We start from the raw sequence: 19,902 nt of genomic DNA, 5'->3' as shown, positions 1-19,902 counted from the left end.
AACAGTTTAACAACCATATTCATCTAGCTCAAAAAGAGCAACATTTTATAACACTTCACCTTTCTTTTTTTTAAAGAAATAAAACAGTAGAGATGTAATTGATCCTCCTGAGCTCCCTTTCAGAAGGTAATTTCCTCTCCTGCTAATCCCCAGAGGAAATCACTATCCTGAATTTGATTATTTCCAAGTATATTTTTATATCATAATTACATATGTATCAAGAAACAAGGCAATGTTTTCAAATTTTATATAAATATTGTAATGTACATAGTAACAATAAATTCTTCTGCAATTTGGTTTTTATATTCAGTTGTTTTAATGATTTATCCAATATGATTCATATAGTTCCTTACAGTTCATTTATTTCAAACTCTGTATAATATTCCACTGTATAAATATATCTTTTTTTAGGTAAATTTTTTACTCTGAGATAATTTAGATTCACATGTAGTTGTAAGAAATAATATGGAAAGATTCTGTCTGTCTGCACACTACCCAGTTTTCCCCAGTGGTAACCTCTTAGAATAGTACAATATAGTGCAGTATCACAACCTGGCCATTGACATTGATGTAGTAAAGTATAAAATATTTCCATCACCACAAGGATGGCTCTTGTTGCCACCCTTTTATAGCCACACCTTCCTCCTTCCCATCATAGCCTCTTTAGCCCCCAGCAACCACTGATCTATTCTGCATCTCAATAGTTTTTTCATTTCAAGAAAGTCATATAAAAGGAATTACACAGTATGCAACCTTTTGGAATTGCTGGATCATACAGTAATTCTTTAATTTTTTGAAGAACTGTTTTCCATAGCAATTGTACCATTTTATTTACATTCCCACCAGCAAAGTTCGAAGGTTCTAATTTCTCCACATCCTCTCCAACACTTGGTATTTTCCTTTCATTTTAAAAATTTAATTCTAGCCATCTTCGTGAGTGTGAAGTGGTATTTCATAATGGTTTTGATTTGCATTTTACTTATGACTAATGATGCTAAACATCTTTTCATGTGCTTGTTGGACATTTTTATATATTCTTTGGAGAAATTCCTATTCAAATCCTTTGACCATTTAAAAACTGAGTTGTTTGTCTTTTTTGTAAGAGTTCTTTACATACACTGAATATATCAGATATTATCAGACATATGATTTGCAAATATCTTCTCCCATTCTGTGTGCTGTCCTTTCACTTTTTTTTTTTTTTTTTGCGGTAGGCGGGCCTCTCACTGCTGTGGCCTCTCCCGTTGAGGAGCACAGGCTCCGGACGCGCAGGCCCAGCAGCCATGGCTCACGGGCCCAGCCGCTCTGCGGCATGTGGGATCTTCCCGGACCGGGGCACGAACTCGCGTCCACTGCATCGGCAGGCGGACTCTCAACCACTGCGCCACCAGGGAAGCCCTGTCCTTTCACTTTTGATGGTACTCTTTGAAGCATGAAAGTTTTACATTTTAAGTCTAAATTACGTATTTTTTTCTTTTCTCACTCATGCTTTTGGTGTAATATTTAAGAATCCTTTGCAAAGTCAAGGTCATGAAGACTTAGCCATGCTTTTCCTAAGAGTTTGATAATTTTAGTTCTTATATTAAGTCTCTGATCCATTTTGAACTTAGGTTTATATATGGTGTGAGGTAAGGAGTTCAATTTCATTCTTTTGTGCTTCTCGTAACTTTATGGTTTTTTGTGTGTGAACAAAAGTTTAAAAATTTTAATCTCTTCTTTTATGGTTTGTACTTTCTATGTGTTCTTTAAGAAACCCTTCCTACTTCAAAGTGATAAATATGTTCTCCTGTATTTTCTTCTGAGCTTCTAAAGTTTTGCTTTTCATTTTTAGATTTTATTTAAACTACTGAGAGTTTTTCCTGTATGATGTGAGCTAAGGAAGGAATATTTTCTTTCCACATGGAAAACCAGTTTTGACCCAGCATCATTAATTAGTTTGTTATTTCTCTACTGATTAAAATGTAATCTCGGTCACATATCGTGTGTATGTGTATTCTTTTTCAGGGTGCTCTATTCTGTTCCACTAATTGTCTATATCTACAACTAATAATGTGGCTTTGTAATAAATCGTATTTACTGTGGCTTTGTAATAAATCTTAAAATCTGATAGGACAAGTCCCCTCAACTTGTTCTTCCTCAAAATTGTTATTTTTGTCCCTTCATTCTTCCACATGAATTTTACGATCAGCTTGCTGATTTATAGATTATTCAGGGACAACTGCATCAATACAATATTGAGTCTTTCCATGAACATGGTATTTCCATTTATTCAGATTTTCCTTATGAATATCATTATTTTATGATTTTCTTAACAAAAGTCTTGCATATATATGTTTATTGGGTTTATTTCTGAATACCTTATAGTTTTGTTACTAGAGAGAATGGAGCCTTTTTCCTTTAATATTATACATTCACTTGGTTGGAACTGAGTATAGTAATGCTAGCAATTTTTATGTTGGTCTTTTATCTAGCAACTATACTGAACTTGCCTAATAGTTACAACACTATATATATTTTCTTGGATTTGCTGTGTAGACAATTATGTTGACTACAAATACGACAATTTTGTCTTTTCTATTCTTTTTCTGTCTTTTGGCTAGTATCTCTATTAGAGTGCTGAAAAGAAGTAGTGAGTGGCATTCTCCTACAGCTTAGTCATTAAATATATCTTTTATAGGTTTTTGATAGATATCCTTTATTAGATTAAGAAAGGTCCCTTCTATTCCTACTTTGCTCAACATTTTAAAGAAACTCCTGAATGAATGTTTTTCTATGCTTTTTCTTATTTGTTGAGATTTTAATGTTAATGTGAAATATTACATTAACTTTTAAAAAATTTCAAACCACTTAAGAGTAAACTTCCTAAGATATATCATACTGGCCACAGTTTTTATTTAGATTATAAACTGATTACTTTTCTTTGCCAGTTGTGTCAGTATGTGAGAGTGGTTCATTTCTTTCCTGTATTACTCTTATCCAGTTTTGATAATATATGTATTGATATATAATCCTAAAAAATTGAGTTGCCCTTTGTGTCCCTATTTTTTATCTTCCTTATGAATCTATTTTGTGGTTTTCTTAACAAAAATCTTGCATATGTTTATTGGGTTTACTTCTGAATACCTTATGGTACTATTTCTAAACTGAATGGAGCAGTGGACAACTTTCAAAAGAGTAAGGTTAACTGTTTCCTGAAGACTGGTAAAACTCCTAATACTTAGTGTATACCTCATGTCATTTGTTGAAACATAGATTTGATTATTCAATTTTTAATGGTTTTTAAGTTAATTAGGATATCTATTTCTTTTTTTTTTTAGGATATCTATTTCTTAAGTCAATTTTCCTATTTTATATTTTTTAAAAAGTTAACCACTCCATCTCAGTTCTCAAAAATTTTCAAATGGATCTCAGCATTCCTGAATGATTTTAAAAGTTGCAATCTGTAGTTATAACTTTTTCTTAATATTTATGCTTTTCCTTTTTTCTCCCTTGATCAACATTATTAGAGGTTTTGTTCTATCTGTTGTGTGCTTTCTAGTTCATTAATTCTGTTCTTCTATTACTTCCTTTATGTTGTTTCTATTATTATCAACTCTCAAATTTACATTATCTTTCCTGTTTCTTGGATTGAAACCTTTACTCATTTATTTTTAGTTATATCTACTTTTTAAAATATATGTCTAAAACTGTAAGTTTTTCTTTATGCATTGCTTTAGTTGTATCTTACAGGGTTTTGTATATAGTACTTTCACTTTTGCTCAATTTCAAGTATTTTGTAATTTTCATTGTCACTGCCTCTTTAATCCATGAGATATTTAGAAATTCATTTTTAAGATTTCCTAGTATTTTTAATACTTTTTATTGTGATTTCTAATTTAATTTCATAGTCAGAAAAGATGGTTTATATGCTATTATGTAATATTTGAGACTTCCTTTTTTATCTAATACTGTAACCACTTTTTGTAAATATAACTGGTATCTTGAAATGAACCTAGAATCATCCATATATACATAATCAAACCTGTTCATTTTCTTATTTTAACTTCTATAGCCTTAATCTTTTTTCTGTTTGTGATAGAGATGTGCTACAATTTCCTATCATAATAGTAAATTTTTTTCCATTTCTCGTAATTCTGTCAGTTTCTATTTCTTATATTTTGAGGCTTTATAATCAGGTACACATACATTCATGATTGTTGTATCTTCATGACGTTGTCCCTTTTCCTATTAAGGTAGTGTTCCTCTCTAATGTCCTCCCCACCAAGCTTACTTTTCCTTATTATATCAATTGATATTTATATACTAGCTTCCCTTTGTTTTCATATGTTGACTTTTCAATCCTTTTACTTTATTTTTTGCGGTATGTGGGCCTCTCACCGTTGTGGCCTCTCCCGTTGCAGAGCACAGGCTCCAGACGTGCAGGCTCAGTGGCCATAGCTCATGGGCATAGCCGCTCCGTGGCATGTGGGATCTTCCCGGACCAGGGCACGAACCCATATCCTCTGCATTGGCAGGCGGACTCTCAACCACTGCGCCACCAGGGAAGCCCAATCCCTTTATTTTAAATATTTCTGTGGTTCTGTTTTGGGTGTGTCTCTACAAGCTGCAAGAAATGGACTTTTAAAAATAAAAAATAGGGCTTCCCTGGTGGTGCAGTGGTTGGGGGTCTGCCTGCCGATGCAGGGGACACGGGTTCACGCCCCGGTCCAGGAAGATCCCACATGCCGCGGAGCAGCTGGGCCCGTGAGCCATGGCCGCTGAGCCTGCGCGTCCGGAGCCTGTGCTCCGCAACGGGAGAGGCCGCAACAGTGAGAGGCCCGCGTATCGCAAAAAAATAAAAAATAAAAAAAAATAAAAAATAAGTACTTTCTTTAAATAGGCGAGTTTCATCAGTTTACATATACTGAGTTACTAACATAGTATAATGTAGTTGGATTTATTTGCATCATATTACAGTCAGTCCTCTGTATCTGTGGGTTCCACATCTGCTGATACAGAAGGCCAACTGTATTATGCCATTTTAAATGAGGTTACTTTACTTTTTCTTTACTTCATTATTCTTTCCTATTATCAGTGGAAAAGATTAAAAAGTGTTCCTACAGTTCTTGTACATTGTAAGATATAGGTAGTATTTCTATTCTTTTGGTGATTTTCCTAAATGTTTTAAAATCAAATAAAGTTTGTTATTATCTATAAATTTTTCTAAATTTTAAAGAGAGTTTACAGTTGTTTAGTTTTTCTTATCTTCTGAATACAAGCCCATTTTATGTGCTGAGAAGTTTAGTTTACCTTCCCTTTTAAATAAAAAAAAAAAAACAGTTTGGTTTTTAAAATATATTCAGTAGCTTGGGCTTCCCTGGGAGCACAGCAGTTAAGAATCTGCCTGCCAATGCAGGAGACACGGCTTCGAGCCCTAGTCCGGGAATATCCTACATGCCGCAGAACAACTAAGCCTGTGCACCACAACTACTGAGCCTGTGCTCTAGAGCCTGCAAGCCACAACTACTGAGCCCATGTGCCACAACTACTGAAGCCCACGCACCTAGAGCCCGGCTCCGCAACAAGAGAAGCCACCACAATGAGAAGCCTGTGCACCGCAACGAAGAGTAGCTCCCGCTCTCTGCAACTAGAGGAAAGCCTGCACACAGCAATGAAGACCCAAAGCAGCCAAAAATAAATAAGATAAACAAATTTATAAAAAAAATATTCAGGGCTCCCCTGGTGGCGCAGTGGTTGAGAGTCCGCCTGCTGATGCAGGGGACACGGGTTCGTGTCCCGGTCCAGGAAGATCCCACATGCTGCGGAGCGGCTGGGCCCGTGAGCCATGGCCGCTGAGCCTGCGCGTCCGGAGCCTGTGCTCCGCAACGGGAGAGGCCACAACAGTGAGAGGCCCGCGTACCGCAAAAAAAAAGATATAGTTGATTTCGGAATGAGAACAAAGAGCTAGAAATTTCAGAATGACTATCAATGCTAACTTATAAGGGCTAACTCAGTATTTTAGCCCTTGACATATCAAGGAGAAGGTTACCATTTTTCTCCCCCTATGATATGTGAATCATCTAGGTCCTGGACTTGATCTCCCTATTCACTTCATCCCTCCTATTCTAAATAATTATGCACAGTTACCATATATTAAGTAGCTGTAAGAAGCTGGTTAGCTAAATATTTCAGGAAAGTTATTTTATTTAACTTTCAAAATATCCTGAGTCCTATTATTATCTTTCTTTTACAAATATAGATAGAGAGGTTTAGAGATATGAAGTAAATTGCCCACGGACACATACAACTACTAAGTAGCAGATTTTAGACTGGAACACAAGTAGTTTGACCTCAGGTCCAAGTTCTGTGGCCTCTTCATTGATAAGATAGCCAATTAAGTGTCAGCTGTGGGATCTGTTTTTATAATGACGAGAAACTACTTTTTCTAAGTTTCGTGAGACAATGGAAACAAATGTTGACAATGACCCTTTGAGGAAGAGGCAATATAGTTGAGTAGTCAGCAGTTAATGTATATGTTAGCTGGAAACAAGAATTCAGATTCCAATTTTAATTCAAATGTCAGGCCTTCTAGATGCAGACTTTTTTGGTGTATAATTACTTACCTCTGCTAAGTCTTCAAAGCAACTTCCTACTAATGGATGGGGACTGCCTTCATCTGTCATTTCTACAGTATCTTCTATATGGCCCAGTAACTTTACACTAAGTTCATGTATATCCACTATACGACTAAATATATTTTCTACATCCTGTTGGGATGAAAAACACATGAATTCAGTTAGGTGGTATAATAAAACAAATTTTGAACCAATAAGTCATTTTATAATCATGAAATTTAACATGGCAGATACAGTGAGAAATTTTAACAACTTACAAATATAAGTAAAAGACAAAGAATTCCTTTGGCAATGAAGTATAGTTTGCAAAACACATTTCTCTAGGTCACTGGTTCTCAAACTTTTTGTTCTCAGGACTCCTTCACATTCTTAAAAATTACTGAAAACTCCAAAGGGCTTTTGCTTACTATATTAGAAATTATTTACTATCAACATTTACTATATTAGAAATTAAAACCAAGAAAATTATAAAACATTTAATTCATTAAAAATAACAATAAAGAGTTCTTTTATGAAAAGTAACTATATTTTTCTAGAACAACTAATAATCTTAGTGAGGAGAATGGCACTGTTTTACATTTTTGCAAATCTCTAACACCTAGTTTAATAGAAGATAGCTGGCTTTTCATGTATATTTCTGCATTCAATCTGTTGTGATATGTTGCTTTGGTTAAAGCATATGAAGAAAATCTAGCTTTACAAAGACATGTAGTTGGAAAAGGGAGGAGTCTATTCAAATAACTGTGGATACCCTTTTTTTCTGCATAGTTTCTTCCCTGAGATATGTCACGTACCATAAAATCAACCCTTTTAAAGTGTACTTTCACAGCCTGTTCAATCGTCACTACCATCAAATTCTAGAACATCTTCATCACCTCAAAAAGAAAGGCTGTATCCAGTAGTAGCCCTCTCCATTCTTCCCCGACACACCCATCCCCAGTCTCTGGCAACTACTAATCCACTTTCTATCTCTATGGATTTGCCTATTCTGGAAATTTCATATATATGGAGTGAATATCTTTTTATGATATTATACAAGTCAATAAATGGTAGCTTCTTAAAGGTTAGTTGCAACGTAGAATCTGAAACTATATAAATTTTGCACATTAAAATCCACTGGTCTATTTTGAACTCTGAATGGATGTTTTACCCAACTGTGATTTTGTAGTGGAATTGCTAGATTGTATGGCTAGCTTATGGTTAATATTATATGAAATTACCAAATTCTTTTCCTAAATATTTATACCAGATTACATTCTCAGAAGCAATGTGGGAATTTCACATTCCCAAAAGCAGTTGCTCCACATTCTTTTCAACATTCAGTATTGTCAGTCTTTTTAATTTGAGCTTTTCTAATGAGTGTGTAGTAGTGCCTCATTATGATCTTAATTTGCATTTTCCTTATGACTATTAATGTTGAGCATCTTTTGATGCGCTTTTTGGTCATTGGCATACCTTCTTTTATAAAGTGTTCAAATTTTTTGCCCACCTAAAATATCAGGCTGTTTTTCTTATTATTGAGAACTCCAAAAGTTCTTTATATATTCTGAATACAAACCCTTTGTTAGATATATGTAATTCAAACAGGTTCCTACAACCTGTGGCTTACATTTTAATTTTTCTGACAATGCTTTTCAAAGAGCAAAAGTTTTTTTCATTTTAATGAAGTCTAATTAATTTTTAATATTATGGTTCTTGATTTTTGTGTCCTAAGAAATCTTTGCCTATTCTTTACCACTTTGTTTTTAAACAACTTTATTAAAATATAATTTACATACCATGCAATTCATCCTAAAGTGAACAATTCAATGTTTTTTTACTATATTTACAGATTTGTGCAACTCAAAATCTACTCCTTTATTTTTTAATGTCTGCTCATTGCCATAACAGTGAGTGAATACCAGTCTCAGCCTCTGTTGTGAGCACCACTTCTCCATCAGTCACCTGTGACTATGTAGCTACAGTTCTAGAAATTACTAGAATGCAACTCCCTTAGACAATCTCAACTGTTCCCATTTAGCATTTATTTCTCCAGGACCCAATAAGGTTGGTCTAATTACTACTATAAGATCAGCAGTCCCTTCTCTAATTTTCAGTTATTAGCACCTTCCTTTGTGCTCCCCAAAATACTGTTGTCATACTTCTGTTTATGGTAATTACCACATTGTATTGCAATTTAATTTAAAGTTTACATTTCTGTCTTGACTGGACTAAACTTGACAGAAGAACTGTTTTTTATTCATCTTTGAACCCCCATTGCCAAGTATGGCATCAAAAATATAGGCAGCCCTGATGAAGTGTTGGTTCAATGATGCAAATGAGTCAAATTAAACATAGAAATCTTCCACCTAAACAAGAGGTTTTATTCTTTGGAGTACATGGAAGAGTCTGTGAATTCATTTGTACTTACACAATCAGTCTAGTTTAGATTTCGTCTTTTAACTTCTGATGTTCAATTTATCAAAAAGTTTATTTTTGATCACAGTCATGATGAATTAAATCCCACTACTTTAAAAAAGTGGACCAATCAGCAATCATGAACTATACAAATTCAGATTTGAGTGGTCATGTAAAATTAACAACACATGCAATGATATACATTTATTCAATGATACTTACATTAGCTGAAAACAATTTTGAATTGGAGACAAAGGGCTCTCTAAAAACTTTTATAATTAAATTAAGTTCCCTTATGTATTGTCGAATTTCTGCCATAAATGCTTTTACCAAATCATAATAAGTTTGCTCTCCTGAGGTGGAAGGTTCTTCATCAGTTAAAGATAATATATTTATATCTTCTACATCTTGATGAAACATATCCATCAATACCTACAGAGATAGAAAAAAGTATAATAAAATATGAATCTGTAGTTCAACTTAAAGTGAAGCACCCTAAGCTATTATTTGAATACAGTTCTTAAATGATAATAAGCAGACACACAATTACCTCTTCTCGGATATAATGTCATTTCCCCCTCCACAGCTTCTCTAAGACAAAAATTCTACATCAGGTATCACAAACTGCCTCTTTCAAGTTCTCTGTCAATACAAGTATCTGTCTGTCTTGTTAACCGTGTATTACTTCTAATTTGTTTCCAAACCTTGTCTTGGATTTCTCTCTTAGTTTCCTCTGTTTCATAACCTTGACATCACCACTTCATTCCAGGGCCTCACATAATTCATATTTGAATAATTCCTACGCTTGTTGGTGATTGATCAAAGTAAGTCCTGTTTTCTTCCAAGAAGTCTACTATTACTACTCTTGCTAAACCTTATCTTTTCCCTCCTGTGAACTTTGACATCATTATCCCTATAACATAATAAAATATTTTATCTTGTATTACTTTCTGCTTATTTCACAAATATAAGTACCCTTTCATCAAATCTACAGTCTCATTCTATATTTCTCTTGCATCTCTTCTCTGTGTGAGCACGTACTACATACTCAAAAATATTTTATCAGTTCACTTAAAAGTATCAAATATTTTATATTCATTGAAAAATAACTATTTTAAAATCAAATATTCATTCATTAAAAAATAAAAACATTTGAAATCCTTCAGATGAGGTGATTTTTACATTCTGAAAGAACAAATATACTAAAATATATTTAAGTGGATTCAGCAATCAGAAAGAATATTCCGAATCAATAATAGTTGGAAAAAAGGGAGTGAGACGCTTCATCAGAAAATATTTTCTTTTCTGAAAACTCATTTTTATAAAATAAAATTACTGAGGCAGTACAGCGCAATGACTTAGACTCAGATCTGGAGTTCACGTCTAGGCTTTGAAACTTCTCAGAAAATTCTAGACCAATTTCTTTATCTCTCTGAACTTCAGTTTCCCTTTCATAAAATGTAGATAAGAGCATCTACCTTAGAGGGATATCATAAGGACTAAATGAGATAAATCGCATATATGCTTAACTTTCAATAAATGTTTGCTCTTAACATAATCATAGTAAAACCATAAAAGTAGTATCTAAAGAAAGCTAGGGAAAAAAAAAAGAAAGAAAGCTAGGCAATGAAATTAAACTCTCAAGAGTTTAGTTTTGGGTTGGCCAAAAAGTTCCTTCGTTTTTAAGTAAAAATAAAAGATACATTTTCACCAAGAAATTTATTGAACAACGTATTCACCCATTTTGTTCCACTACCTTCTGCCATTTTTCAGGCAACTTCATAATTCCACCTTCCCAAAACTTTTTAGCTTTTTGAGCAGAGAACTGTTCCAGGTGTCTTTTACAGTCATCCAGGGAATTGAAATTTTTTCCATTAAGAGAATTTTGTAAAGACTGAAATAAATGGAAATTCGAAGGTGCAATGTCTGGTGAATATGGCAGATGAATCAGAACTTCCCAGCCAAGCTGTAACAGTTTTTGCCTGGTCATCAAAGAAACATGCGGTCTTGCGGTATTCTGATGGAAGATTATGCATTTTCTGTTGACTAATTCTGGATGCTTTTCATCGAGTGCTGCTTTCAGTTGGTCTAGTTGGGAGCAGTACTTATTGGAATTTATCGTTTGGTATTCCGGAAGAGCTCATAATAGAGGACTCCCTTCCAATCCCACCATATACACAACATCACCTTCTTTGGATGAAGACCGGCCTTTGGTGTGGTTGGTGGGATCTTGTCCCACTTGCCCCACATCTCTTCTGTTCCACACTGTTGTACAGTATCCACTTTTCATCACCCATCACAATTTGTTTTAAAATGGAATGTTTTAATTACGTTTCAGCAGAGAATTGCAGGTGGAAATATGGTCAAGAAGGATTTTTTTCACTTAACTTATGTGGAACCCAAACATCAAAGCGATTAACATAACCAAGCTGGTGCAAATGATTTTCAATGCTTGATTTGGATATTTTGAGTATGTCGGCTATCTCCCGCGTGGTATAACATTGACTGTTCTCATTTAATGTCTCCATATGCTCGCTATCAACTTCAAACGGTCTACCTGACAGTGGAGCATCATCCAGAGAGAAGTCTCTAGCTCGAAATATCCCAAACCACTTTTGACACGTTCCATCAGTCACAGCACCTTCTCCATATACTGCACAAATCTTTTTTTGTGTTTCAGTTGCATTTTTACCTTTCTTGAAATAATACAGCATAATATGCCAAAAATGTTGCTTTTTTTCTTACATCTTCAATATTAAAATGGCTACACAAAAATTCACCAATTTTGATAAGTCTTTTTTAAATGCATACTGAAATGACAGCTGTCACAATACAATCTAACAAAACTGTTTCAAATGAAGTTAAAGACAACTAAGCACTATTAGAGAGCCATCTTACGAATGAACCTTTTGGCCAACCCAGTATTTTTACATTTTTGAATATTCTTTTCAAGTAAATCCATAATCTTCTAAGTCTTCCAATGCAAATAAAAATTTAAGAAATTCACTAATAAGAGATTATTACTGTTATTAACCCTACATGCAGCAACACATAAAAGAAAAGCTACATGACATACTTAAACACATTTAAATACTATATATATAATACTTTATTTACATAAAGTGATATCTGGAGTTCTTGCCATTAGATTACTAAAAGTATGCCCTAACAAACAACATACAATTTTATTCTGTCTAAGTAGTATGTTAGCACTCAGTAAGTCATGAATAGAAATTTAAGAACAAAACATATAGATCAGTATCCTACCTTATCAGCACACATTGCCACTTTAATATCTTGTTTTGTAATTTCATAATGCCGTATATTTCGCACATAATTCCCCACCAGCTTTAAAATGTCTGCAGAAATGTATTCTAATACTGCTACTATGTAAACTGAAACCTGGTGGTCAATTTTATAACCTAAGACCTCCTGAAAAATTAAAAGAAAAGCATGTTTAAAATTATTTACTACAAATTTGACACACTGAGTTTTTAAAAAGTGTATACAGTTTAGCTTAACTTTTACTGAGGCGTGTGATTATCAACAGCATTTAATTTTAAGTAGTTCATCTATGAATAATATACATATTGCTATTTGAAAATGTAAACTAAGAAAACGTAAGGCAAAATCACCTATGATCATGTAAAATACTTAAGAAGTACAGATAAGTAAATAGATAATCCCTAAACTAGGAAGGGAAGCCCAAGTTTGGGGGAGGGGAAAAATGCTCATTGTTACCTAATTCAGAATACCTGGAATTAACAATGACAAATGAGGGTTTTTTCCTTTATGGAGAACAAGAGTTAATATATTATTGGTATCTGAGAATATCTACCATCCTTATACCTCTATCCTTCTTTCCAAAGGAACCTGGGCTTCCTAAAAACCCTAGTGGTACATTCATTCCTGGTATCTGGGCTGTTTCTATGGAAAAAAATTCATGCTATGTCTTGCTGAACAACAGTGGTTATTAAGGGCACATTAAATAGTCCTATTATTAGACTTCAAAGAGAGTATGGGCTTTTGTGGGGCTGACCAATTCCTATAGGAAAATAAATTCTATTTTCTAAACAATCCAATTAAGAATAAAAACTTCAAAATAATAAGTTTACTTATATATTTTATAACAACTTTAAATGGAGTATAATCTATAAAAATATTGAATCACTATGTTGTTCACCTAAAACTAATATAACATTGTAGGTCAACTATACTTAAAAAAAAAAAGTTTACTTATAAGTTGGGAACAGGTTGCATTTACCTTTAAGAATACGTAAAAACTATTAACTGTTTATAGTGATATGGATATATTAATAAATTGAAATGATACCCACAATTAGACCCTAAAATGCAACATTTAGAATAATTAATACAGCATGCACACACCTCAATTTGTTAATTCTCTTAGAATATAATTCAAAGTATGGCTATAAAAATCATGAAAAGAGAATTATAAAGAAGTGCAATGACTAACAGCTTAGTAATTTTCTATAACTTGAACTTTTTCTTCCTCAGACCAGTTAGTAAGATATAGGTAGATATTTCTATTCAAACAACAAAGGACAAAACGTAACCTTTTGATAGTCTTAATCACCCAAGTGTTCAGCCTTAAATCTTGTACAAGATCAAACTGACGTGGATTTCCTAATGCTATTCACTTAGAGTCCTGTGAACTAAAAGTTGCTTAATCACCTTCTGCCTCAGTTATCTCATCTACAAAGTGGGGATGATAATAATTAACTCTGTTGAATAATAAAACCTACAGATAACGTATGCAAGCATTAGCATTTTACTTGTATTATAGTACACATAAAATTATTGATATCAGAGAAGTATTATTAAGGTTTTAATTATTATCATCCCTATATTTTTGATGTGAGAGTTAATCAATAGTTTGTTCATTGTATTAAATAAAAAAGAAATCACATTATTAGAGTTCCCAGCAGTTATTTTTTCTATTAGTTCTGGAGAGACTCAACTGACTAATATAAATGACAAATAGGACTAAATAGTATAGGTGATCTTTATGGAATTTTTGTTCAGAGATTACACATAGCCCTATGGCAGTCTCACAGAGGTCCCTACACATCTAACTATGTGAAGGATTTATAGGGACACTTAGGTCTAGCCAACAAAAAAAGGAGTTTTACAAGTTCTCTTTGAGGTTCTATTAACATCTGAGATGAACAAAATCCACAATTATAACTTTTCTTAGTGCTTTCAATTTGCTTGATTATTACTGTTAGTATGAAATTACTTTAAGTCATGTTGTCCAACTTATAGTTTCCTATTATATCATCCCTCCCCATGACATAAATTCCTGGAAAAATTAAAACGAGAGAATGTCACTCTTCAGTTGACTCTATTATCCGTAAAACATACTCTTTGTGTTTGAAAATCATGGGTTTTATTTTGCTTTTAAAAGGCAAGAAGGCAGTATTTCAGCTTTACCTTTAACAAAGGATGAATTTTTTCTACTGGGAGAGATAAAGGGTTTCTTCGCTTCCTCTTTTCAATAGCCGACTGGGCATCAGCTATTGCCCACTTATCAATTGGATGAGGGAAACTTTTTTGAACACGTTCCTTAGAAAACAGGAAAATAACAACTAAGCAACAAATATATTAAATAGTGCTCTTCACTTACAATTTACTTTTAAAATCAAAGAATACCAAAAGCAGGCTTTCACATGTAGTATAATTTATACTACAAACATACCTAAGCTAAGAGAAAACCATAACTGCCAATGTACTAGTTTCTTAATTACGCAATTAAGAGACTAAATGTTCCTTCTATTAACTAGGGGAAAAATCACATTCTGAATTTCAACTTCACTGTGGTAAAGCTAATGGCAAGAATGAGTAGATGCTATTTAAAACATTACTTATATAAAATTTCAAGGAACAAGACCTAAGCTTAAAAAGAAAATATCTAAATCCAGTTCTCACTTGTCCTTTATTTCAACACCAATTACAAACTAAAATAGCATTTTCTACTTGAAACTTCTAAGAATTTTTTCCTTTATCCATCATGCAAAGGTACTTGACTTCAAAACTATTTATAAATCATGGAAATCAAGGGTTTACATTAGTAACAGCAACTTTAATACACTGTAGCTTATCATTAGAGTTTGAATCTTCCACAGGTTATTAATTTTTATCAAGATATTTCATTTTAATCCAGCAGTTATCCGGTTAGAATTTCCATTGAAAGTGAAAGAACTCGTGTAAAAGCTGAATTTCCCGACTTTAATAAACTAATATAATTCACTTCAAACAAAAGATACTACTTTCATGCTCTGAAGTTTTTAAAATCCACTTTCAGTATACCATAATTAAAACCAGTAGAGGTCGCTATTACACAATTTTAACATGTATTTTAAATTGCTCCGTATTTAGTTAGTAATATATAAAAGCTGTTTAACATCACTCCTGATTGTAAGTGTAAATTAAAAGTTTTGTCAATTGCTACTACGATGGAAAATGAAAAAGAGATTGCTATGTGATATTCTGTGGAGGGAAAGGAAACATTGATTCCAGGACATGTTAATAACAAATTTATAAACTGAAAATAGTTTAACCTATTCAAATTTAAGAAATTTTCTCTTCATCTATGTTCAAGGATAAGTCAGCTTCTAAATATAAGAACTGATCATTTTAGGGCTTCCCTGGTGGTGCAGTGGTTGGGAGTCCGTCTGCCAATGCAGGGGACACGGGTTCCTGTCCTGGTCCAGGAGGATCCCACATGCCGCAAAGCGGCTGGGCCCGTGGGCCATGGCTGCTGGGCCTGCGCGTCCGGAGCCTGTGCTCCGCAATGGGAGAGGCCACAGCAGTGACAGGCCCACGCACCGCAAAAAAAAAAAAAAGAAGTGATCATTTTAAATCTAATCACAGAAATTATTGTAGTTAAAAATGGAGTTTACAGACATTTTCAAATGTCTAGTTGAAAAGCTATTTGCTAGGATGCTATATATACCCTCATATAATAAAGGCAATACAAAGGTCCAAAATACTGGGGGAGCTCAGCAGGTGAAAAAGGACTAATAAAGGAAGGAGGAAAAGGGTGGAAAAGAATGTCCAAAACAATTCTTTTCCTTTTTTCCAAGTCAATACTATAGACTCGATAATCCAAAAATGACAAGAGATTTAGGACTAACTTTACCATGATTCCCATTAAAAATTTCATACTGATGGGTTTAACCCATGGTTAACTGAATAAATAGGTATAACCATGATTACAGACCTTATAATAGTATAGCCCTATGGCTAACATTTTTTCGGTGGGGGGGACCTCAATGCATAGTAAGAAATCTTAATACATTTTACATTACATCCTTATATATCACATACATAGTACACTGGAACAAAGTTTCACAAAACAAAACCTTCTTTTACTATAGGCAATGTACTGATTTTTCCTATTCATTTATAAAAATGTTAGTTGGGCATAAGGGGTGATGACCTAGAATCTAAAAAGCACTGCTGTGTAGTGGTGATAGAAAGCAGCAGAATAGAACAGAAGCTGAACTCAATCTAATAATTCTAAATACATTTAACATACATCTTTGAAGAAAAATCATCAGTAGAATTACAAGGCAAAGTGTAGGCAGGGGTTGAGGTAGAAGAGAAAGAAAACAGAACAGCAATCCTTGCCCATCTCAATTTTATCAACCTAATTCCGAGTTTATCTATTGTTTTGAGAAAGAAGGGGAAGGAAAGTCAGGAATGCTAAAAGAGAAGGCAAGAAAGGGAAAATAATAATGATGAAGAAAACATTTTAAACTTACTTTTTTTTTTTTTTTCCCGGTATGCGGGCTTCTCACTGTTGTGGCCTCTCCCATTGCGGAGCACAGGCTCCAGACGCACAGGCTCAGTGGCCATGGCTCACGGGCCTAGCTGCTCCGTGGCATGTGGGATCTTCCCGGACTGGGGCACGAACCCGTGTCCCTTGCATCGGCAGGCAGACTCTCAACCACTGCGCCACCAAGGAAGCCCTAAACTTACTTATTAGTGTATTACTGGACTGTATATTTATGAGGTAACACCAAAGGTCATGGGAAAGATTAATAGGGTCAAAATAGATGCCTTGAATGTGGAAAGGCCAGACTGAAAGAAATACTTTGTATCTTGTAGTGGCAAATTTAATTACAATTTTAGAGCAAAATAAAATTTATTTTTACAATTATCTTATATAATTTAAGGTAAAGAAGCCCAAGGAGAAATGCTCAATGAAAGATTCATGAATTAAATAAAGTCTATTACTCTTTCAAGATACTCTTTCAAGATGCCACTTTCAAGATTAATAGTTTTGTTTTAAATTGAGAAATTCCACCTTGATTGATATTTAGTGGCTTTGGGAAAAATAAAAGATAGAGAGCTAGGTTTGCAATTCAGCTCTGTCTCTTATTAGCAGAACCTTGTCTTTTCCTTTACATAATAAAGGTGTCTAAATAGATAATCTTGATGATCAATTCCAATAGAAACATTCTAGGATCTATAAAAATTCCTACACATGCACTTCAGTGTAAATATTCAGACCTGGAGGTACTTTTGAAGTGCTATTAATAGTAATAAAGGCTTAGAATATGTAGAAGAATTTTTTTTTTCTGTCTAGAAAGGTAGAAAATATTGTGAAATCACTTGGGAAATCAAAATGTGAATGGCAAACTTATTAGAAATTACAAAGATTCTTTAGGATGTGAAGGAAAAGAAAGTTAAAGAAAAATGAATGGGAAAGGAAAAGCAAACGCTTAAAATTTAAGGATTCAGCTCACAAGGAAAAAAGTCTAAGATAAAAAGAAAGAGAAATAAAAGGGATCCAAATTGGAATAAAAGAACTAAAACTGTCACTGTTTGCAGATGACATCACGCTCTACATAGAAAATCCTAAAGACACTAACAGAAAACAACTAGAGCTCACCAATGAATTCAGGAAAGTTGCAGGATGCAAAATTAATATGCAGAAATCGGTTGCATTTCTATACACTAACAATGAAAGATCAGAAAGAGAAATTAAGGAAACAATTCCATTTACCATCACATCAAAAAGAATAAAATACCTAGGAATAAACCTACCTAAGGAGGCAAAAGACCTGTACTTCAAAAATTATAAGACACTGATGAAAGAAATCAAAGAAGACACAAACAGATGGAAAGATATACTGTGTTCTTGGACTGGATGAATCAATATTGTCAAAATGACCATACTACCCAAGGCAATCTACAGCATTCAATGCAATCCCTATCAAATTACCAATGGCATTTTTCAAAGCACTATAACAAGATTTTTTTTTAATTTGTATGGAAACACAAAACACCCTGAATAGCCAAAGCAATCTTAAGAAAAACAAATCTGGAGGAATCAGGCTCCCTGACTTCAGACTATACTACAAAGCTACAGTCATCACAACAGTATGGTACACACACAAAAACAGAAATATAGATCAATGGAACAAGACAGTCCAGAAATAAACCCACTTACCTATAGTCAATTAATCTATGACAAAGGAGGTAGAAATATACAATGGAGAAACAACAGTCTCTTCAATAAGTGGCACTGGGAAAACTGGACAGCTACATGTAAAAGAATAAAACTACAACGTTTTCTAATACCATACACAAAAATAAACTCAAAATGGATTAAAGACCTAAATTTAAGATTGGATACTATAAAACTCCTAGAGGAAAACAGACAAGACACTCTCTGACATAAATAGCAGCAATCTCTCTTTGGATCCCCCTCCTAGAGTAATGGAAATGAAAACAAAAATAAACAAATGGGACCTAATAAAACATAAAAAGCTTTTGTACAGCAAAGGAAACCATAAACAAAATGAAAAGACAACGTATAGAATGGGAGAGAAAACATTTGCAAATGATGAGACTCACAAGGGATTAATTTACAAAATATACAAACAGCTCATACAGCTCAATATCAAAAAAACAAACAACCCAATCAAAAAAAGGGCAGAAGACCTAAATAGACATTATTCCAAAGAAGACATACAGATGGGCAAAAGGCACATGAAAAGACGCTCAACATCACTAATTATTAGAGAAATGCAAATCAAAACTACAATGAGGTACCACCTCACACCGGTTAGAATGGCCATCATCAAAAAGTCTACAAATAATAAATGCTGAAGAAGGTATGGAAAAAAGGAACCTTCCTACACTGTTGGTGGGAATGTAAATTGGTGCAGCCACTATGGAGAACAGTATGGAAGTTCCTCAAAAAACTAAAAATAGAGCTACCATATGATCCTGCAATCTCTCTCCTGGGGATATATCCAGAGAAAACCTTAATTCAAAAAGATACATGCACCCCAATGTTCACTGCAGCACTATTTACAATAGCCAAGACATGGAATCAACCTAACTGTCCATCAACAAATGAATGGATAAAGAAGATGTGATATATATATATATATATATATATATATATATATATATATACACACACACACACAATGGAATATTACTCAGCCATAAAAAAGAATGAAATTATTCCATTTGCAGCAATATGGATGGACCTAGAGATTATCCTATTAAGTGAGAAAGACAATTACAATTATATGATATCGCTTATATGTGGGATCCAAAAGAAAGAAAAAAAGACATAAATGAACTTATTTCCAAAACAGAAAGAGACTCACAGCCACAGAAAACAAACTTATGGTTACCAAAGGGGAAAGGAGGTGGGAGTGGGGATAAATTAATAGGCCGGGATAAACATACAAACTACTGTGTATAAAACAGATAACCAAGATGCAAGAGGGAAGAGATATGGGGATATATGTATACATATAGCTGATTCACTTTGTTATAAAGCAGAAACTAACACACCACTGTAAAGCAATTATACTCTAATAAAGATGTTAAAAAAAATAGA

At 33.7% G+C, this 19,902-nt stretch overlaps 1 protein-coding gene across 2 annotated transcripts in view; it reads right to left on the bottom strand.

The window, feature by feature from the left end:
• Positions 1–19,902, bottom strand: part of SOS1 (SOS Ras/Rac guanine nucleotide exchange factor 1) — a 155,694-nt gene that overhangs the window by 57,067 nt on the left and 78,725 nt on the right. For both annotated transcript variants that reach the window (XM_065890999.1, XM_065891000.1), the window contains exons 3-6: positions 14,466–14,597; positions 12,279–12,443; positions 9,234–9,443; positions 6,603–6,746 (exon numbers count right to left, since the gene is read on the bottom strand). In XM_065890999.1, coding sequence (XP_065747071.1) covers positions 6,603–6,746; positions 9,234–9,443; positions 12,279–12,443; positions 14,466–14,597 — 651 coding nt within the window. The remainder of the gene's footprint in view (positions 1–6,602; positions 6,747–9,233; positions 9,444–12,278; positions 12,444–14,465; positions 14,598–19,902) is intronic.

The sequence above is a fragment of the Phocoena phocoena genome, chromosome 14 (genome assembly GCF_963924675.1).
Source record: "Phocoena phocoena chromosome 14, mPhoPho1.1, whole genome shotgun sequence".
In the NCBI taxonomy this organism is placed as follows: domain Eukaryota; kingdom Metazoa; phylum Chordata; class Mammalia; order Artiodactyla; family Phocoenidae; genus Phocoena; species Phocoena phocoena.
Note: the sequence above shows the minus strand (reverse complement) of the source record. Positions and strands in the feature narration are given on the sequence as shown.